This window comes from Neltuma alba, unplaced genomic scaffold, assembly GCF_004799145.2.
Source record: "Neltuma alba isolate B1F8T4 unplaced genomic scaffold, ASM479914v2 tig00002747_pilon, whole genome shotgun sequence".
Lineage (NCBI taxonomy): Eukaryota > Viridiplantae > Streptophyta > Magnoliopsida > Fabales > Fabaceae > Neltuma > Neltuma alba.
Window position 1 is genome coordinate 27,017 of NW_021632996.1, and position 22,507 is coordinate 49,523.

Consider the following 22,507-nt stretch of genomic DNA (forward strand, 5'->3'; position numbering starts at 1 on the left):
TTTTCCTTCCTACCAGACTTCATCTGATGCAAGTGAATGTGGTGTCCATGTTTTGTAATTGATAAGGGCAATTTGGTTATTCTATTTAACTTGAAAATCCCAATTTGGTCTAAAGTGATGAAAATATAATTTGCTTTATTCAAGTGATGATTTGGAGATTTTCAAGTTTATATGTCATTTTTATTCATTCTCTCTTAACAAATTAACTTATGGCTATAATTAATTGAAAAAATCATTAAAAAAGAACTTATTACCTTGAAATTACAGGGATTTGCATTTTTTTTAACTTACAATGCATTTAATCAATTAAATTACTAAAAGGAAAAGGTTGAGAGTGAGATTTCAGAAACCTTTACCCGATTCCTTTGACCCTTTCCCTTCATCGCTGTCGGTCACGCTTTCCTTCACCTTCAGATTCAGAGACCATGGCTCTCAACATCTTCCTTCTTCTTCGTCTTCACCGTTCATGTTCAATGTCCCAACTTTTGATTCCAACTTCTCGGCGCTCAATGGCTCCTGATGTTTTCTTCTTCTTCTTCTTCCTCCTCCTGTATTTTCGTTTCGAGCTCACGTCCTCGCTACCTCAGTCCGCCACGCCGCGTCACCACCGTTGCTCCCTCCTCTACCCACACAGAATTGCGTAGTAGCAATTTCCCTTCAGCCTCCCTGACCTTCACGGCTTCACCATTAATCATTTGAAAGATCCCTATTTCCTTCCAGGTGCGTTTTCGTCCACTGTAGCCCTTTTTAAAAAAAAAAAAAAAATCCCCGACTTTCTCCGAAACTGAAGTGTTCACTCTTTTTTTGGCTCCTTCTTGCTCGTGATTTGCTCCCTCTCACTTATCTCGCTCTCCTCTCGTGCTCCCTCTCACACTAAACCAACGTAACGCTAAAATGACTATGACTTCGCTGTTGTTCGTGTTATTTTATGGATATCTGGGAAGAAACTCCGAAGCTGATTGATTCTTTAACTTGGTGGATTTGAGACCCTGTTGCTCAACGCCTCACCCAACTCTCAAATTTTGTTAATCATGACCTGATGTTATAATATTTTTTATATCTGTTTTTTAATAGAATATTTTTTATATCTTTATTTGCTTGTACGGAATCACAATAGCGATCTGAGGATCTTGATTTTGTTGATTGTATATGTGTAAGTACTTTGTAAATATCCTCCGGAAAAACTAATTTAGGAATCTTATAGTTTTCTTTGATTTTGAATCAGGCATATAAATTTGATTTAATTTTTATCGAGTACTTTAATTTTCTTATGTTAAATTAGTTACTCCTTACTTACTGTTAATTATGACTAACACTATTAAGAAATCTTTGTTGGGCCCGTTTGAATCATCAACCTCAGTCTTCTCTCTCAACCGAATCCTCAACTTCGTCTCTTTACTCACCATTACCCCTGTAAATGGCTCAGCTTCCCACCTTCATAACACCTCCCCTCTGTCGCAAAATATAAAGCTAATTCCAGTGTTGAAACTCATGCTTAAATTAAACGAAGTGCTGACAAACTCTCCTCCTCCTCTTTCATATTCCTTTCACTCTTCCTTGCTTCCTGCTTCTTCTTCTTTTCCTTCCTGACCAGAATTCGATAGCTCTTCGTCAATTACTCCTACTTCTACACCTTGCTCAACTTTCACATTCTGTGCCATTTTCTTTGATCTTTAAATGCAATGGCGGATTAGCTTATTAGACCCACCAAGAACTGGATGCTCTATGTTGGGATGAAACTCTTCGTCAAACACTCTAGGTCGCAACAAGAACGAAGCAGCTTTCACTCTTATTACAAATGGCTTCACAAGTGTTCCTTTTTCCCTTTACTTCTTCTTCGTGCTCGCTTACGTCTCCTGCAACTTCAGTACAATCAATGGCCTCTCGGCAATTGGTCACACGCGCTCCCTTATCGCTTCCGCCATTCAACTCATCTCCTCCGAATACCATTTTTGGAATTGAAGGAGAGAGGAGACTGAGGTTGATTAGACAGGATAATAGAGATTTTTTGACATTGTTAGTCATGATTAACGGTAAGGACTAACTGATTGAAGAGGAGAAAATTAGAGGACTTAATAAAAAAGGAAAAAAAAATTTAAGGATATGATTCAAAATCAAAGAAAACTATAAAGACCTCTAAATTAGTTTTCCTAATATTCTTGCTTAGAGACATGTCTTAAGTTTTAACAAGTTTATATACCCAACATATCTAAAGTTTTATTATTAAAAAAAAAAAAAACTAATGAGCCGAATAGTGATGAGAGCCGAGTTCAGGTAAATGGACTTTCTTTTTCTTAAGTTCGGGCCGGTCCGGATAAGATTGACCTGAATTTGGACAAGCACTCATATCTCATAATGATATATTTACCCTTGGGAAATGTGAAAACCACACGCGCGAGACAAGAATGGAGAGGAGGCTCATTGTACTCAAATTTATTACCATTTATATAGGAGGTAGTTAAAAATTTAATTTATTTTGTTTTTAATATTTATCCATTTTATTTCTAAATAATTTTTATAGTAATCACACTTGTCAAAGAATTTTCATCGAGGGTAATTTTAATACACTTAATTGATAAGGATATTTTTTAAAAAAACAACTATTTATTAATGTCACAAATAACTAAATTAATTAATTTATTTAATATCATAAATTAATTATTTAAATTTTATATTGAGGATTATAATTAATGTCTGTGTTTCTAGATTAAAATAAGTTATATTATCATTTTTTTTCAAAAACACAAATGATGTAAAAAAAATAAAATTGAATAGCTTATTATTTTATATCAAATATAAGTTAAAATTTGTATATTAAAAAATTAAATATTTTAATAATATATTTCTATAATAGGTGTATTATTATTTACCCAACACAAACGTCGATTATTTTCCGTAACATACTAAATATATTTGTCCCGTTTCATTGAACTTTATCCTCATTTCATTCCCATAATAATCTTCCATGAACCAAAAACGGGGACCCTTAGAAGATTAATTTCAAACTCTTATGGAGTGCATGTAAATTGATTTTGAATCCTAATAATCAAGAGGAAATTGTATTATGCTCCTGTTTATAAGTTTCAAATTTAGAAAAGAATATAGTCCATTTTATAAGTTTTAATTTGAATTTGTCTTAACATTTGATTCTTTTTTTAATTTTATCCTTAATTATCTATTCTTTTTCTTTTGCCATACTCTTTCTTATACATTTTTCCACACATGTTCTTATTTATTATAAGGGCATCTTTAGAAACAAAAGTATATTTTTAACCTACTTATTATTTTTAATTAATTTTAACTAATTATTCATTATTCTCGAATTAGTTATTTGAAGCTTATAATAAAGATAGGAGGGAGTAATAATCAATTTTATCTTTATATATAATCTTTTATGATAATTCTTTCCTGAAAAAATTAATTTATATAAAAAGCTCGAAGCAAGTAAAATATTATATATTTAATACATCGTGCTATAATAAAATTATGATAAATACAGTACTCCTCCCCTTTTTTTTTATAAAGAGAAAATATTCACTTATTCAATATAAAGGAAAGTAAGTAAATTCAGCTATAAACTTTAAATATGTACTCCTCCGGTCCTAATTATAAGACCCAATTGACTTATTTGAGGAGATTAAGGAAGTAAGTTAAGTTGGTTATTTATAATAAATAAGTGTTGTCATTCCTAAAATATCCTTGCTAATTAAGTATATTGGCTAAAACTATCATTATTAGAAGGATTATCTTGGCAAAAAATGCATAAATATAAGAGATAAAATGGATTGGAGTCTTATAATTAGGACCAAATAAAAAGTCAAATGGGGTCTTATAATAAGGACCGGAGGAGTAATAGATAGAGCTTTCTTTCCTTTCTTTCTTTTTTCCCCAATAATACCTTAGGAAATTGACTAAGTTGGCTCATTTAATGTTGCTTATGCACATCGGAAGTAATCTTAGTCCACGGATGATCAAGTATTAAATGTGGATACATTTTCACATAGTGGGAATTTTAAACTTGGTTCTTATTGTGGGGGCTAACTCTTAGTTACACCCAACCTACCTCCGTTAGTGATTCAGTTGGCTCATATATTAATGAATTAATTGTATTACTCTTATTTATAATAAAGACATAATTGAAAATTTATTAAATAAATGCTTGAGACAAAAAATAATCACTGCACTACCTTCAGTTCTTAATATATGACCCCGTTTGACTTTTATTTTGGTCCTAAATATAATATCCCAATCCACTTTATCTCTTATATTCATAGTCTTTCTAGTCGTGTTAGTTCTAGCCAATAAAATTGATTATTAAGGATATTTGAGGAAAGACAACACCTATTCATTACAAATAACTAACTTAACTTACTTTCTTAATATACTAAATAGGTGTTGTCTTATCAATTTTATTGGCTAGAACTAACACTACTAGAAGGACTATGAATATAAGAGATAAAGTGGATTGCGGTCTTATAATTAGGATCAAAATAAAAATCAAACAGAGTCCTATATTAAAGATCGGAGGTAGTATTTCTTAAGCTACGCGCGGTACTTTTTGATAATGGATCTGGTAACCAAATTTAACTACTCCACAACGCTGAAGACTGACGTGTATCTCTGCGGATAAAGATGGAAGGAACATCATCCTATATATATACACTCATCTTTCATGATCGATCTGGAGCTAGTTCTTGGGTGATTTCTTGCTCTTTCTTTTGAATATGAGTACCAAAGACTCAAAGCAGCCTCGAGGTACGTAGCATCGATCCTTTACCCATCCCTTTTCGATCGTACGTGTTTGTTCTCAGATTCTGATGCTATGTAGCAGAAGGTGATGGGGCTGTGCAAGCAGAAGCACATGGGTCAAAAGAAAGCGGTGCCTATAGAGTAGCACCCCCTCATGTCGTCAGTAATCAAATATACAAGCAAGTTGGTGGGAGGGATGAGAGTCAGTCCAAGGGCGATGGCTTCTGCAGAGGATTGTAATTTCAACTCTCCATATCAAATCATGGTTTAGTTTGTTTCTATATATAAATATATATATATATATATATTGATACTTAATTTGATTTCATGTGCAGTTGTGCTGGATTATGTTGCTATTGTTGTTTGGACATCTGCTTTTGATATCCATCCATCATCCACTGTACGATGCATTATATTTCCTTGTGTCTGGGTATGTCGCGCGCGCGCGCGTGTATATATATATATATATATATATATATAAATATATATATATATAAATATATATATATATAATGTACAAAAGTAACAGACAACAGTTTGTGTAAGTGTTCGTAAAATGATTAAGTATTACTACCTCCGGTCCTTAATATAAGGTCCCGTTTAATTTTTGTGTTGGTCCTAAATATAAGATCCCAATCTATTTTGTCTATCATATTTATTTAATTTTTTCTAAAATAGTCCTTCTAATAATTATAGTTTTAGTCAATATATTTTATTAGTAAGAATATTTTAGGAAAGACAATATCTATTTATTACAAATAACTAATTTAACTTCTTTTCTTAATTTTCTCAAATTAGCCAACTGGCTCTTATAATTAGGACTGGAGGTAGTATTAATTAAAATTCAGAACCCTCCAGTGCGCATTATTGTTATGCCATAAACGAACTTTGAAGAGTGATTCTATGCTGGACTCGATAATTGCAGACCAATCGTATTAATTAAGAGCCTGAAGAGCAGTGAGGGAAAAATGAAATCTCTGATCGATAAGGTTGGAATTATTATAGGTCCATATATATACTTAAATGATGTATAGGAAAATGATGAAGGGGTATTGAAAGCTACAATTGTAAATTAAAGCAAGGGGGCCTGTTTAAGTGAAGGAAATAGAAGTGAGCTGAAGCTTGAAGAAAGGGGGAGAGGGGACAAAAAGTGAGGTTTATCACTGCTAGCATACCATACCAAAAAATAGGCTTTTTTGGAGAATAAGGGCAGCTCACTAGCTCAGTCAGCCTCATTCTTTGTACCTAATAGCTCGTCTTTTCACTAATTTCACCGCTCTTCCTTCCACGTCGTTAATTTCACCTTAGATGGACCGCTGAAAAGCAAACGGCCTTGTATATTTTGTTTGAACGTTTCAACTGTTCCCACATGTTTCTTCTTTTTTTGGCCATCAGATACATACATGGTTTCCTTTACAAAACGTATCATTTTCAGATTATTCTGGTCCCTCTTTAATGTAAGACCTAATTATTGAATTGATTTTAGTTCTAAATTTAAGACATATATCTCATATTTATTAATTTTTTTAAAAATTATCTCTATTGATACTCTTTTAGTCATAATTAAGTATGAGAGAAAGGGAGAATATTAAAGAAGATAATTATAGTGTTTTAAGAAAAACATGTCATATTTTTTTATAATTAATTAACTTACCTAACTTTTTTTAATGTAATAAAATTAGTTAGATAAGTCTTAGATTAAGAATAAGAGTAGGGAGGAGGAAGAGGAGTAATTAACTTTCTAGACGGGAAAATAAATACTTTTCTGATTCTATGTATAAGACACTTTTAACATATTTCATACAAACTAAGAAAAACCTTAAAATGCATTAACTCTCCATTAAAATATATAAAATTTTCAAGTTTACTCATATTTAATATATACACCTTTCAAAAGAAATAACTACCTACACTATAATAAATAAAAGATAAAATAGCACATTTATGCTGAAAATTTAGTAAATTGACTTATAAATAAGACAAAAAATTTTTTTTCTCTTTCTCTCTTCCCTTTATAAATAGGACAAGAGAAGTAAATAATAGCATGGCCTACTTTAGTTTGATATGACAAAATGACAAGACTTGGCCCGGATTTATCAAAACTTTTCGGATCTTGCCCCATCTTGCCTAGCCGTGCAAATTGCGGACAGTACCAGTGTCCCAGACTTATTCTCTCTACTATCCTTTCCATTCTCTTCCAAAGATGGGAAAATAGGTTAGCTTGGCCCTCAGGGCCGACGGGCTTAAAAGGATTGGCCCTACAGGGTCGAAATTTTAAAAATATCCTAATTTGTTAGGCTCAGCCCTTAAGAAAACAGGCTCAAGGCCGACTCGCCGGCTTTTGACCAGTTTAAAAAAAATTATTTTTTATATTTCTCACATGTTTTATCAAAAAATAAAAATAAACCAATAAAATTACTAGTAAAAGATATAAATATGAATAAAATTAAGTTACAAATATAAAAGATCATCATATCTAAATGTCCATCAATATACAAAAAATCTAAAACATCTATTAGACATGACAAGTCGATAACATTAACATCCAAAAGTTTCATTAAAAGTAGACAAATGCTTTCACTAGAAGAAAAAAAAGTTGACAAACACTATTATCACTATCATTAATTGTAAGAATATTTGATTATGTTTCACTAGTAATAGGCTCTTCTTAACTTCTAAAAATATCAATGATTTCTTCTCAATACTATTTAGCTATTCTGGAGTTTAATATGTCTTCTTCTGTCTTTTTAAATTAAATTTTTTGCCCACCAGTAAGTTTATTTAAAAGTATTAATGTTAATTTTGTTTTAAAGGTTTCAACTTAGCAACCACTGGGGATTGATTCTATGTTGTCTACTTACGTAGTAGTTTTTTTCCTCATATTTTAATTGTGAAAATCACTTTGCTGCACAGTCTCATGGGAAGTCTGAAATATCTTAGTATTTTGGATTGATCCATAGTATGCTTTTAATGAACTATGTCACCCTCTTTTTGTTTTTGTTTAGGATGATCTTCTTTGGTTTTGTCTAACTCGCTTGTCTAACTCTATTTAAATATAGAGTAAAAATTTTGATATAGTCACTATAGAAAAAGTATTAACTATTTATTGAAATTTTATAACATATATATAAATTGATACATACCTATTGATTCAATCATTAAAATTTTTGTTTTAATATAGAGAATATATTTTGTTTATTTTAATATATAACTGTTGGTTTAAATAAATATAAATTTGAAATCTGATTTAAGATATGGAGAATATATTTTTATTTATTTTAATATTATTAGAGACTGAGGTGTAAGTTGAGAGTGTGTGAAAGACTGAAAGTGAAACTTAGAGAGGGAGAGCATGTAAAATGTTAGGAACTTAGGTTAGAGTTAAAAAAAATAAATGAAGAAAAAAATTATTGTTAGCGGGTTTAAACAGGCCGGCCCGTTTATTTTTTAACCTTACAGAACTAGTCCTTTTAAGTCCAAGTTCTTTTTAAAGATCTCAAATTACAAGCCTAGCTCTCAATTTAAATGAGATTAAATGGACTTGCCCGACTTTTTCTGGCTCTACTCTTCCTCTCCTCTATCCTCGTTTTCTTTTACAACCATTAGATTAAAATTCCAATAGTATAAAGATAAATATCATTGTGAAAATAGATAAATAATTTTAAACTATTAAAATCTAATATGATCAATTCATTGCTATAAATAGAATATTTTTTCCCAATTTTTTTGTGATAGTTGTAAACTGTTCAGGTAATATTTTAACAGTTTAAAATTTATGTATTTTTTTAATAATATTATTTTTCTAAGATGTTATATCTGAACCAATAAAATTTTGATCTAATAGTTGTAAAGAGAAAATGAGGATAGTAGAGAGAATCCAAGTCCTCAGTGTCCCAGTCTTGTCAGTGTATTAAAAAAGGTTGTAAAAAAAAAAAAGAAAACATGTATTCATAATGAAATACTCTTTTTCTAATACAAGTTTCATACTTTTTTTAATTTCATGAGTACGATTGATGGAGTGATTTTTTTTTTTTTAAGAAAGGAATGTGATCCTGCTACTACTTGTTTTCAAAACAATTAAAAATTTTTATCCAGAACTACGGATTACATGTCTTTTGATCTTGATTTTTCTTTTTAATTTCTGTAGATTTAATAACACTAGACGCCGTACCCGTTGACTCATCGGTGGAGAACAATAACTAGATGGGACATTTTCATGCTAGTATCAGGCATGCTCCCCCTTATTTGCTTTCTTCTCATTCTCGTCACATTCTAACGTTTCCAATATTACCATACTTTTGTACGGGCCCCTTTTTTTTTTTAGCACAATAACAGTGAAGATGGGGTGTTTGGATGGAATTAAAACCATAATTTTAAAAGTGTTTTTATAGTATAATAAATAAATATATGGAGGAGTTTACCTTGTTTTGTGAAAAAAAGTATTTTTTAAAAATACTTTATATGTTCTCAAACACCCCTGTGACAGAGAGATGAGAGAGATCAAGAAGGAAGAAGACTTTGAAAGAGGGTTTAAAAAAAAAAAGCCAAGAGTAGAAACGTCAAACCTGCTATGACACCATCAACATAATCTCCATGACGGGAAAAAAATGGGAAGAGAAATCAAAAGGTGAAAACTTTGAAAGAGATGATTACGTGCATTCAGACGCGGAAGATCAAAAGATCAAAATGAGCAAATATAACATATGTAACAGCAAGCAGAGGTCTACCTTATTCATGAACATATTGCAACGAAAAAAAAAATCAGAAAAAGGGAAGTTACGTTGATACCTCACCAAAAGCCCTGGATATATAATTTTTTCCTAGCTAGCGATGAATCTAGAGGTCTCAAATGTCTTGTTCCTGTTACAAGAAAATAAACATATTTCCTATTGTTGCGTCTTGATCTGCACCTCAAACTACTTTCTAATAGGGCTTGAACCTACAAATTCAAACTGATGAAGATAATATTGAAGAAGAGAAGAGCGAAAGATATCACCTGCCATATTGCTAGCACGGCTGTTTTAGCAAACATCTGCAGCAGGCCAGCATATTTATATCATAAGGAATGACTAATAAGATGAGATCCAATCATACTGAAACTGAACAATCTTATCCCAATAATTATATTAAATGGTCAAGTAAATCCAATAAACACGCATCTCAATTACTAAAACCGAACAGTCTCATTAGAACGATTAAATGGCCAAATAATAAAATGCAGTGAACACACACAACTTGATCATGCATTACTGATTAAGCACAACTACCTAATTAAGCGTCATATAGCCTTCCATTCAAGGACCCATTATAAGAAATGACTTAAGCATATTAGGTGGTGATTTCTTTAGCATCTTATTGGCTATTTCTTGTTGATGTAAGCGTCTTTTTTCAATCTTGATGCATGCATCTGTATTGATAATTTTATCTTACAATTATGGTTACTCTTCCTGAAACCTGAGCCAAATAAATAAGTGGTTACTCTATAATATTAACATTTTAGTGCTTTAATATTTTGTTTTTAATATTTTAATAATTATTGAAAATGCAAATACATGCACCAACAATTAAATGAGATGGGCCAATAGATAAGGACTATGTGACCAATCATAGAACAGCCACAGGGCTTATAAGTTATAGAGATAGATAGATACTTTTGCAGTACTTGAGAATAGCCCTGAACACGGAGGTTTTTTCCCTAATTTATGGAATGTAATGTGAAAATATATTGTCAACTTAAGTCATTATTTAGTTTTATTATAATACTATTACGTAGTTTCCCATTTGACCAATATTTAGCGGGGCCCAACCAATCCATGAACAGCAATTCTATTAGTGCACGCTTTCCGGCAAAATTACGCTACAAGATACCCTTTATGATAGTGAACGTATTTGGAGCGCCAGATTCATCTTATTCTTAACCCATTAAATTTAGAACAATGCATAACATCAGCACCTAGTTTCTTTTGGCCATGAATATGCATCGCCACCTGGTCAGACTTCATGAAACCTCTTACATTATTGTTTTTAATATAAGAGATAAATAAAAATTTCATTTTCATCCTCAAATATAATATCTCAAATTATTTTGTCTCCTAAATTTATAATTTTCTTCCTAAAATATACTTATTGATTGCCCATGTTAAGGGATTTTAATTATTAAGAAGTAATTCCATTGCATATGATTAATAAGAATATTTTTAAAAAACCAATATCTATTTATGATGAATTATTAACTTAATTAATTTTCTTAATACTCTTAAACAGTTATCATCTCTGAGGACCCATTCAAACTCAGCTAAACCAAAGCACCGCCAAAAAGTGTTGACAAAGTAAGAGAAAAAAGATATAAAAGAAAGACGAGAAAGAGAAAGGAACAAAAGAATTCCAGGTGTGTCACTTGCGTCACTATCGTGGGCGGAAAAGGTTTTGCTTTGGATATGATAGCTTTCCTCAGTCCAGTGATTCGAAAGCATTTGTTTTTCCAATTCATGGCAGAGATGTTAAAGTGTTAGTTCAAATGAAAGGTACTTGGGTACCTTAAACATTATGTCCAAGGTTTGATTCCTGAGGTAGTATGTATAGAAAAAATACTATTGGGAGAGGTTCCCATTACGGCGCCTGATAGTATTATGAAACCTTAGTCTCTTACTTTTTGGATGGAAGGATACTTTGAGCAACAAAAAAAAATGGTAGAGATGTTAACTCAACTAATCCTCCCTTTCTTTTCCTGTTTTATTACTCCCCAACCCCAACCAACCTCCTTCTTTCTTGGGACAAAATCTCAACATCCTCGTCATGCCCGCGTAACCCGTCATCTTCTTCACCAACAACCTCGGAGAAACAACTAGTAATATCAACAATTATCCCTTTCTTTCTGTTATGCGTTTGTTTCTCCGGCTCTTAATTTGGGGCCATTCCACTCCGAAACTAGCACAATGTATGCAGATGAACGAGAAGCTAGCTAGCTATCATCCGGATCGTATGGAAGAAAACTGCAGAAACCAAGAACAAATACCAATATATCATAAATCGCAGGTCGTCACAGAAGTAGAACTCAAACGCAGTACTTTGATAATGAAGCAATTAATTAATGCGATGGGGGCCTCTGGTCAGAGTCGTTTAATTTTCAAGGGTAGAAATGATCATCAACACTTGTTTCTCTCATCTTTATATGCATACATGTATCCTCGGTTTCTGTTATGTATAATTCCGTAAGAATAGAAATGCTGTCAGTCCAGCTGGATATCCCTCAAGCTGCCCACATCCTTAGAGAAAATCTTCCCTGCTTTGAGCAGCCGGCTCCAACAACGTCAGATTCGGGAAGGATCTTCTGATCACGAAGACTGAAAACCCGGCCCCTTGAAAGCCGCCCCGTTCAATATGATACACTAATAAGTATAGTCCATTAGCAATTGTTTCATTTTAATATTGTGTTATGGAATTCCAAACCCTCATCCAGATGCGAAATAACTTAAGCGCATAAAACATGTATTTTATATATCTTCCTCCCTTTATTCTTATAAAAATGTGTGTTACTGAATTAGATCCCTCTGATGCACAAGCAGGAACGTCTCTCCAAAGGGGATCATCTAATTTCAGGGACAAAAATCAAAGAGGATATGCTTTTTATAGTTATATAATCATAACTCTTTAATTATTATAAGTGGCCCACTAAATATATATTATATACTTTAATTTATGCAAATTATGTACATGTATTTGAACTGGGCATAAAATTAATCAATACTTATATTGAAAAGAAATACTTGAAGAGAATTTTAGATGTACTATCCACGTTGTGCAGACAAATATGGGCTTGGTTTATTATTCTTGAGGTTAGATATTCTTGTTCCATTAAACACGGGTGAAAACAAGAACATATATAGTAAGAGACAAGTCAGAAAGTCTTGCCTTTATATACCCCGAATGAACACACAGAATGAAGCCTCACTCTTCACAATTCACAAGTCTCTCACAAAAATCCTAGTCCCATCCGACTCTGCGATCCATCCATCGGCTTTAGCAGCAACATTACTTCCCTTAATTTTACAATCCACCGCACGTGCAATTGAATCTGTCAGAGACAAACTAATAAGTACGTACTTAGCTTGTTAATCAGCCCTTCCTTCATCCTCTACTTGTGCTCCGCCATGAACGACTCATCACAGGATGTTTACGAGTATCTGATGAATAAGAGGAAACACAGCACCGGCTCCGAGGAGTCGAGAACGGGAAGGAGAAGGTTGAAGAAGGAAGGAAGTCAAGAGAGCAGCAAGAAAGGATCATCAGTGTCGACAGCTCTGAAGCTGTACGAGGACCCATGGAAGATAAAGAAGACGCTGACGGAGAGCGATCTGGGAATCCTGAGCAGGCTGCTGCTGGCGGCGGACATGGTGAAGAGGCACATTCTGCCTATGCTGGGAGGTGAAGGCGCAAGAGCCGCAGAGAGCGAAGAAGGAACGCAGGTTAGGGTTTGGGACACGGACACCAAATCCATGCACCAGCTGCTGCTGAAGCGGTGGTCGTCTTCAAAGAGCTATGTTCTGATCGGCAAGTGGAGTCAGGATTTCGTGAGGCGGAGGGAATTGAAGAAAGGCGATGAGATTGGCTTCTACTGGGACCCATATACCTCCCTCTTCAACTTCTGTGTTCTTAAGCGCGCTAATGGCTCTTAGTTAAATCTACCAGAATGACATATATATCCGTAGACATATATTATAGATAGTATTTCTGTTTGTAGCGATTGATCTTTCAGAAATTCCTACTTCGCCGCATTACTATCTCTATGTATGTGATCCTATTTTTCCAGTATATTCACACATCCACTGATGATGCTTTTGTTGGTAGATTTGATGGGAGCGTCCTTCTTCCACACTTCATTCGTGTAAAGGTAACAATTACACAACCGCCGATCGAGACTGTTATGCGTTCATATATATTGATGTACGTACGTGTATAGAAAATTATACTAACTCCGCATATTACTTTGATTAAGAGAGCTTCAGATGCTTGCAACTCCCTGATGGGATTCAATTAAAGCTCCTTACTAGGCAAAATATGTTAGTTTTATACTCTCAAATTTCACATGCATTGTTTTTGGCGTCTTAATTGCTGCGAGAGAACAATCTGAAAACTAACTTGACGGGATGAGTTAGCATTTCAGTACGTTGATTAATCAGTTTGTCACAACTAGAGCCGGAAAAGGTGCGCAATTACAGGGGCGGGAAGAAAACTAAGCATCTTATATACCAAAAACAAAAAAGGAAAAGAAGGTAAAGAAGAAAGAAAACGAGACGCCGATCTCCCGTTGTGATAATCGGCATCCTAGGAAATGAGTAGTGATTAATTAAAGACTGAAATTCGATCTTTATATTATGTGTGTAACTTTAACATTGAGTGTGGCTGGTGTCTTTGAACCCCTAGCTCGGTTTGAAGGTGTTCTGCTGCTTATGAAAACTTTCTCAGGCTTCTCTTAAGTACATAGGAACCCAAACGGTCTTCTATTGCATGTGATCTCGTACATAGCTTGCATGATTAATATCACCAATGACATCTGGAGTTCATTATACTCCTATATCAAATATAGCTAAATTTCCCATTTTAAAAATATTATCATTAAATTTTAAATCTATATGAAAAAAATAAGACAGATGACTCTATGTAGCTGGAAAATTTGACATAATATTTGGCGTAAATATCTTCCTGTTATGAATATCATTAGTGTATTAATATAAAATACTACCTCTCCGTTCCTTAATATAAGACCTTGTTTAACTTTTATTTTGATCCTAAATATAAGGCCCCCATCCACTTGGTCTCTCATATTTATGTATTTTTTTCAAGATAGTCCTTCTAACAATGATAGTTTTATTCAATACACTTGATTAGCAAGGATATTTTAGGAAAGACAACACCTATTTATTAAAAATAACTAACTTAACTTATATCCTTAATTTCTTCAAATTAGTTAACTAACTCTTATAATTAGGACAAGAGGTAGTATAATATATAGGTACATGATCAAACTGTAAATGTAAATATCTATATGCTGCACAAGTCTCACCTGTAGTTAAAGGTGTGTTTGGATGAAACCAAACCGTGGTTTGGAAAAGTGATTCTGGAAAATAGATTATGGGAAGAATAGATTTTGGAAAGAATAGATTTTATGAAAAAGTAATTTTGAGAAGTGAGAGTGTTTGGATAGTTGTTATCAGAAGTACTTTTTATATATACAAATTACTAAAAAAAAGACAAAAGTTAATATGATAATTATAGAAAAAAATAGATTTTATGATATATTTTAATTTGAAGGAATAAAATTGTTAATAATATATTTTTTATTAACATAATTAATAATACATAAGATAATATAATTAATAAATAATTAATATGTATATATATTTATAAAATATAAGATTAAATATGTTTATAAAAAAAATAACAAGATACATATTCTATAGGCTCTCACACTCTCTCTTTTTTCTCCAAAAGCAAAAAATTTTTGCTTTTTTCAAAACCATGGTTTTGAAGCCAAAACCATGGTTTTTGCCCAAAACCATGGTTTGTGCAAATTGGGTGGGTGTTTGGGTGACTTATCACCCAAATCATGTTTGGAGTGTCACCCAAGGCATAACACCGTGCAGCAAATTAAAAAGGTTGAAATGATATTAATGACGTTGAGGGTACGGAACCCGGCAAAGCAAGATATAAGATAATGAAGAACAAATGGGTCGGAGTTCATTACATGACGCTGTTTAATGGACAAATAATAACGTTCGATTCCTCCGTGCTGGTTGATTGTTTTTATTCCCCCCATTTTTGATGTATGCACATAATTAATTGACGACCTGGAACGCGCACCCTTTTGATCACCTGACGCATTCCTAGCTGAGAATGTAGTTCATGGTCAGAAATAATAATGGAAGATGAACTGCCTTGGCTTCGGATCGATATATGAGTGGCCTCGGAGAAAACACAGGTCACCAACAATGGGAGAGAATCGGCAATAGAGAGACCTTTTTGAAATACCCAATGGCATGGAAGAAACAGATGCTTAAAGTGAAGAGAGGACAAATGTCAAGGACAGCCAAGCCAGAGCCAGAGAATCCAAAGTCATGATGTGAGGAGCTTTCCGTGAGGCCTATAGCTATGCGGAAATGGATCTCGACCCAAACAAAAAGAGAATCTGGGAGGGATTGAGAGCTTTTTCTGAGTGGAGAATGGCTACCTGAGGCAAAGCCAATGAGATGCAACAAACAGATGCTTTGGATTATATTAATAGTCATAGCCACACCCAAGGAATCCAACTCACTCTACAACAGGCCAGTGCTTCCCCACACAATACATCTCTAAACAAGGGAGCCAGAAGAGAACGCCACCCACCAACCTCCACCTTATTTATAATTGACACTTTATAAAATACTATTTATTGGCCAATTTAATATTTTAGCTTTTTTAAAAGCTCTCTTTCTCTATGTAGTATCTCCATCCTCATAGAGATAAGACAACTACTACCTGCAGTCCTAATTATAAGAACTAATTGACTAATTTGAGGAGATTAAGGAAAGAAGTTAAGTTAGTTATTTGTAATAAATAAGTATTATCTTTCCTAAAATATCTTTACTAATCAAGTGTATTAGTTAGAACTACTATTGTTAGAAAGATTACCTTGGGAAAAAATATATAAATATGAGAGACAAAATGGATTAGGGTCTTATATTTAGGATCAAAATAAAAATCAAACAAGGTCTTATATAAAGAACCAGAAGTAGTATTATTATACACTTCATTTTTTGTAATGAAAATTCCCACTCACTGCTCCCGTAGGTTTTTTTTTCCTTTTTTTCACGTTAAACTGTACGCCATCTTCTACTGTATATTTTCTCTTATTTTCCTTCTTTATAATTATTAATTATCTAAATTTGTTTTCTTGCACACTGCAGTCCTAACACTTACTACTATTGGGGTGAAGGCTATTCCTTCCGACCTTCCCACAAGGCCGATTGCCTTTGGTTTTCTTCCCAAAATAAACATAACATGATATAAACAACGGTTGGCCTCGTGGTTTCTTGACCTTACCTTTAAGGGAGTGATAGATGTTAAGGGAGTGATAGATGTGGACCCCTTCTTGTATACAGCAATGTTGCGATTGATAGGCCCGGTCCATTCCAATCTGATTCATTGACACTCACAGTTTTCTTGGAGTTTGCAATAACCCACAACGATGTAGGCCCATCACATCCCTTCTCTTTCAATTCACTCCTTTCTACCTTAGAAGAGTTGACACCGCCCACTTGCCTCATTGATATTTATTTGAAATTGAAATGACACACTAATGAAGCAGTGGGGAATTCGACTACTTGCAATGATCAGTTGGTGAATGAATAAGGATGGGAATAACTGATGAGACACGTATGGATGGAGGTATGCGTGCGTGTGCGTGGAAGATGAAGAATATGTGGTTAATTTTGGTCCTCGTGAAGCAACTGGACGAAGATGCAAAGTCGTGTCTTTTCTACCCCTATTCTTTTGTGGGTGATTTTCATTATTCTAACGGAACATTCCCCCTCGGAAAGTTCAAAACGAAAAAACATTTCTGCTTTACTTAAAAGTTAAAAAAAGAGGCTACGTGTGTATTCACACGATTCTTTTGTATTGCTTTTCTTCCCTCCTCCATTTTGTTCCATCTACAACTGGGAATACGGGCCAGTCAGTTACAACCCGCGGGTTATGCGGTGCGGGTTGCAGTAACCCGCATTTTGGTGGGTTGGAAAAATCCCAACCCTAACTCACCACAGCCCGCTATCTTTTTTTTTTTTTAATTCTCAATTTTCAAATCTTATTTTTATTTAATTTTTTAAAATAATAATTGGTGATCTAAAAGTTTAAAAGCAATCACAAGTATAAATGATGTTTAACCACATTTAAAATAGTCAATACAAATATAAAATAATACATTATAAATATTTAATATAATTAACATTCAACATCAACTCATCAAATGATAAATTTTATAATTTTTTTTTTGTACAAATGCCATGTTTGATACAAAACACTATCTCTTAATAAATTAGAAGTGCATTTATCTAATTTTTTTTAAAGTTTATTTATCATGTTTTCTAAAAAAAAATTTCCGTAATAAATATTGTCTTATATTTGATTGTAGTTATTAAAGTTTTGCTATAAATATAGTATGCTTATTTTTTTAAAAAAAATTTTTGTTTTTACATATGTATTATGTAACATGAAAATTAAAATGTAAATAAAAGAAAAAAATTTTCAAATATAATAACATATTATTTATATAAAAAGTTTAAAAAAAAAAGTGGCGGGTTAGGCGAGCCAACTTGCCAACGCGTGGGCTAGCCCACCACAGCCCGCGGGTTATGCGGTGCAGGCTAGAGCAGCCTGCACCTTGGCGGACTGACCCGTGAGTCCCAACCCATATTTTCAGCTCTAGTTCTATCCTTCTCACTTCGACGTCAACTTGTGGTATTTAAACCCCGTGTTGAATCACGGAGTAGGCAGTTTAATTCCTGTTTTCCATAAGCAGCCCCACATCCTTCGTCTTTATTTGGATCAGCTTTGGGTAAACCAGAGGTTATAAAATTGATTCATTAACATAATTGATTAAATCAAAGGAGGGTGTTTGGATAAATTCTTTGGGAGGTATAACTAGAAAATATGCAATAGAAGCTTATAAGATAATCGCAGTTTTTGGCTTATAATTGATTTTGACATATATAAGGTTGTTTGGTAGTTTATGCAATTTTCATTTCTTTTAAAAGAAAATTATGTGTTGGTTCTGAATTTTGAGGGTTACTAGTTATCGCTTTCTACCACTGGCGCCTATCATAAGTTATTTTTAACCAATTTACATATATCCTCAGAAACAGTTGAAATAATAAATTTACCATAAGATTCAAGTGATTTCTAATAATATCCTCATCAACTATACTAAACTCCAACATCATATCAATTTTGATTCTTTCACTGTCTTTATTAAATATGAGCAGATATGACAAAAAATATCAAATGCTCCTCGAAACAAAGCAAATTCGTTATAAAAAAGACCAAAATACTTATTAATTAATGTCATATAATAATTAGAAGGAGTACTAGGTCAGATCCTTGTGGTTGGGGAGTTAGTCAGTTCTAAAGCCGCATCAATTATTAATGTAAATTCTGGCTCAAGAAAAATTTTAAGGCATATATTTGATTCAAATAATTAACAAATGAAAATCAAGCCATGCATTAATGAATAAGGAGATACCACCAATGCATGCTCGCCAGATATCAGCAAAAGGGTAGAGTGAATGGTAAGGCTAGAAGAGAACAAAAATAATGAAGCAACATCAATAGATAAATTCAAATGCCATTTATGTGCTTTAATCAGACACAGGAAGGGATATTGGCCATCTGATAAAGAATGTGCTGATGAATTCAACGCTCAACTGCCTATACTACCACCGAAAAAAGGGGCTCATCAATTTAAATCGACCAAGGGAACAAAATCTTCGAAACAGCTTTCTGTTCCCTCCAACATTAACTCAATGAGAAAATTTGGCGATCAATTTTTCCACATGGATAACGACATCGTCTATTCGGGGCCGCACAGCAGCCTGGGGTTGAAGCATCCATGTCACAAACTGATGAAGAGCATCAGGATATGGAGACTTGGGTCCAGCCGGCCATTTGATTTGAGCATTTATAATAGCCAGTTGCAGGCTTCCTCCGGATTCTCCGAGTGCATATTCAAACGGAGATACCCCGTACCTGAAATGTCAAGTCAGATGAGGATAAACAAGTTCACCAGAGATGGCTCAGATATTAAGCACAAAACAAAAATAGCAAAACTTAAAATCAGAAATTTCACTTATTCTTGGGAGAATGGTTGGTTGACCTTACACGATAAAAACAGAGCTGAGAAAAAGCCATGTATAAAACCGAGTTGCAATTAAAAACATGCTTGAGTTTTGTAATCTACTTTATTTTTAACACAAACAAGGATACTACAATTTTGAGCAAAGGATGTCTTGTTACACAAAGGTCCGCCACAAAAATTTTTTTATTAAATTTAAACGGTTGATAATTACGACAGAATGTGATCGGGGTCTCAAAACTACCAACAAAATTTTTCTCCTAATTCCCATCTTCTCCATGTTCTGCTCGAGAACCAAACAATGGAATTCAGATCTACTTTGTTTTCTTTCTTCTAAAGACACACTAGCCATGCTGTGGCCCCTAGATTTAAACTAGAACCATCAACAAAGGCACTGCTAATAAAAGTTCTCAACATTAAAATTAAGATAAACCACATACTAAAAAAAGGATAAATTCTCCTCACATTATTGCATACAGCGTGCATCCTAGTGACCAAACATCATTCCTCTCATCTATATCAGCATGGCTTGGGCAATCCCATAGCTCAGGAGCTCGGAAAGGAGCAGAGCAATGTTCAGCTGCCCATTCCTACAAAAGGAACATATAAATTCATGCAAAATAAATAAATAAAAATTCAGCAGTTCAGAAAATTATACAAGCTAGATGACTTGAAAAACACTCGGCTTCACTATATTTGAAAAACTTCACCAAAGCGGCAAATTTAATTAAGGAATTAGTACTGCCACAATAAAAGCCTTAGCTAAGCAATGGATTCTCTTTTCACATAAATTTTGAAAGAAGAACTGACATATTAAAGGTTGGGTCAGGCTATTTTGATGTTTTATAGGTTCTGAACTTAGAATAAGGAGTTGATTACTTCACATCAGTAAGGTGCAAAGATAAGGCGTCCCCTTCAATAAGGCTCCAAAAGACAATCTGAGAGGCACTGTACCTTCTTAGAATCTCGCCTCAGCGCAAGCACCATGGACTAAATTCATACCTGATTAGCTTCATAAACCTATTTTTGGTACACCAACCCTACCTTAAATTTCTCTGCAATGAGATGCTAGAAACTTCTATCCTGATGAAATATAACATTATTTTTCCTAAACTTCCCCAGAATACTTTGAACAGTCCAAATAAACTTCTTCATAAACGGCTTACTGTTCTCTTTTATTGGAAGAAAATAACGCAAACCACTTAGAAATTATAATATAGAATAATGTGACCTGTTTCTTATTTGGAGATGCTCATTGAATGGGAAGTTCAAAGATTAGGATTTGTATGACAAATATACAAAAAATTGAAACCTAAATGCTTGGTTCTTCTTTTTTTTTCCAGTAAAAGGCGAAAGAATAGTTCGCTCTGTGCTCACTGTGTGGCTGCAAAAATGTTTGGTAATTTTCATGTGTCATCATGTTTCATATTTGGGTCTCGCTTATTTGTGAGGAACTAACAATGCACAGAATAATATTCATAAAAAATAAAGAAGGAAAGGGTGGAAGAGGCTATTGATATAGTCTTGAAAATTTGCACCTGCAACTGTAGTGCCTCTGATCGGGAGCGAATTTGCCGTCTGGCAGGTCGAGTACTACCAAAATCCATGAGTATGGCAAGAGGTGGTTGCCCTTTTCTGCGTGTTATTACCACATTACCAGGTTTGACATCATTATGTGCATGCGGAGGATCCATATTGTGCATGTGCTTGAGTCCTGCAGCAAGCTGTTGAGTTCATTTTGCATGGTTAAAGCCCTTTAGCACATTTAAGCAATTAGCAAGTTTAGAATAAATGACAAGCACTGAGATTTCACAAAATCCACCAGAACAATCACATTTAAAGAAAATGAATGTTATAAATTTCTAACAAAGTTTTATCTCGGCTACAATTTCTGGTGAAAATCTCTTCATGTTTATTATGATTCACTCCATTCATCTCCAACTGGTCAGACTGTAAACAAATTGCAACCTGCTGAAAATTATGAGCTGCTTTATATAATTGAAGTTAAAAGGTTCCTGCAAGAAAATATAAGACAAATACATAATTAAAAGATGGTTCGTTTTACCTGCTGAAAAATGTGAAGCACATCTGACGTGGAAAAGAACTCTTTCTTGGTTTTCATAGTTTGGGCAATGTCAAGCAATGTTCCATCTAAATGAACGGGAAATAGCAAGTATGCTTCATGGTTCCAAGATGTTTCTTTGGTTGGCTGCCAACAAAAATCACTTCTTCCACATAAATATAAAACCACGAGCATAGAAACAAGTAAAATCAACCCAAAGCAGAATGAATTAAACAAGTAATTTTGTGCATTCTTATTACCCACGACCCCACGTACTCTGTGTTTCCATAACATGCATGAGAGGATAGACATTAGTTAAACTGCAATAGCATAATGACTTTCCAGATTCCATTGATAGGGAATTGTAGCATACAATCCATATCATCAACATCATTGCATATAATTCTAACTAGAAATGTAGTGCCTGACAATTTTAAGCTTCTTTTTATTTTATTTTATTGGGGATCCATACCTTCAGGATCAGGCTCTGGCCAAAGCATGAAATTCAACCAAATCAACAGCTCTGTTACTTGCGAGATTTTGAAGGCTAACCTTTGGCATATAAAGGAGAGAAGTAATTGTTGGCTGCGATTACTTATTACCTTAACAGAAATGATTGCGTGGTCAAGAAGTGGAAGCAAATTAGGATGGCTGAAGAGGGATGAAACACGGATCTCCTCCTTCACCAACTCAGCTGTTCATTGTTTTGAATGAGGACCTTTTTCATAGCATAAGTTCCATCCTCTACAGACAAATGCACAGCAAATAGTAAGATACAAAGTCTTCTTTCTAGTGTTAACAGGGGGGGGGGGGGG

At 33.8% G+C, this 22,507-nt stretch overlaps 1 protein-coding gene and 1 pseudogene across 1 annotated transcript; one reads left to right on the plus strand and one right to left on the minus strand.

Moving 5' to 3' along the window:
- Window positions 1–12,714: 12,714 nt before the first annotated feature.
- Window positions 12,715–13,595, plus strand: LOC114736841 (B3 domain-containing protein At2g33720-like). The gene has a single exon (XM_028924726.1). It carries the CDS (start codon window positions 12,900–12,902, stop codon window positions 13,422–13,424), a length of 525 nt encoding a protein of 174 aa, XP_028780559.1. The 5' UTR covers window positions 12,715–12,899; the 3' UTR covers window positions 13,425–13,595.
- Window positions 13,596–19,090: 5,495 nt separating this feature from the next.
- On the minus strand, window positions 19,091–22,458 carry LOC114736876 (serine/threonine-protein kinase 16-like; annotated as a pseudogene).
- Between the last annotated feature and the right edge of the window lie 49 nt (window positions 22,459–22,507).

Excerpts from the sequence above, each read along its gene's own strand:
- LOC114736841 (XM_028924726.1), top strand. The coding sequence starts at position 12,900 with ATGAACGACTCATCACAGGATGTTTACGAGTATCTGATGAATAAGAGG.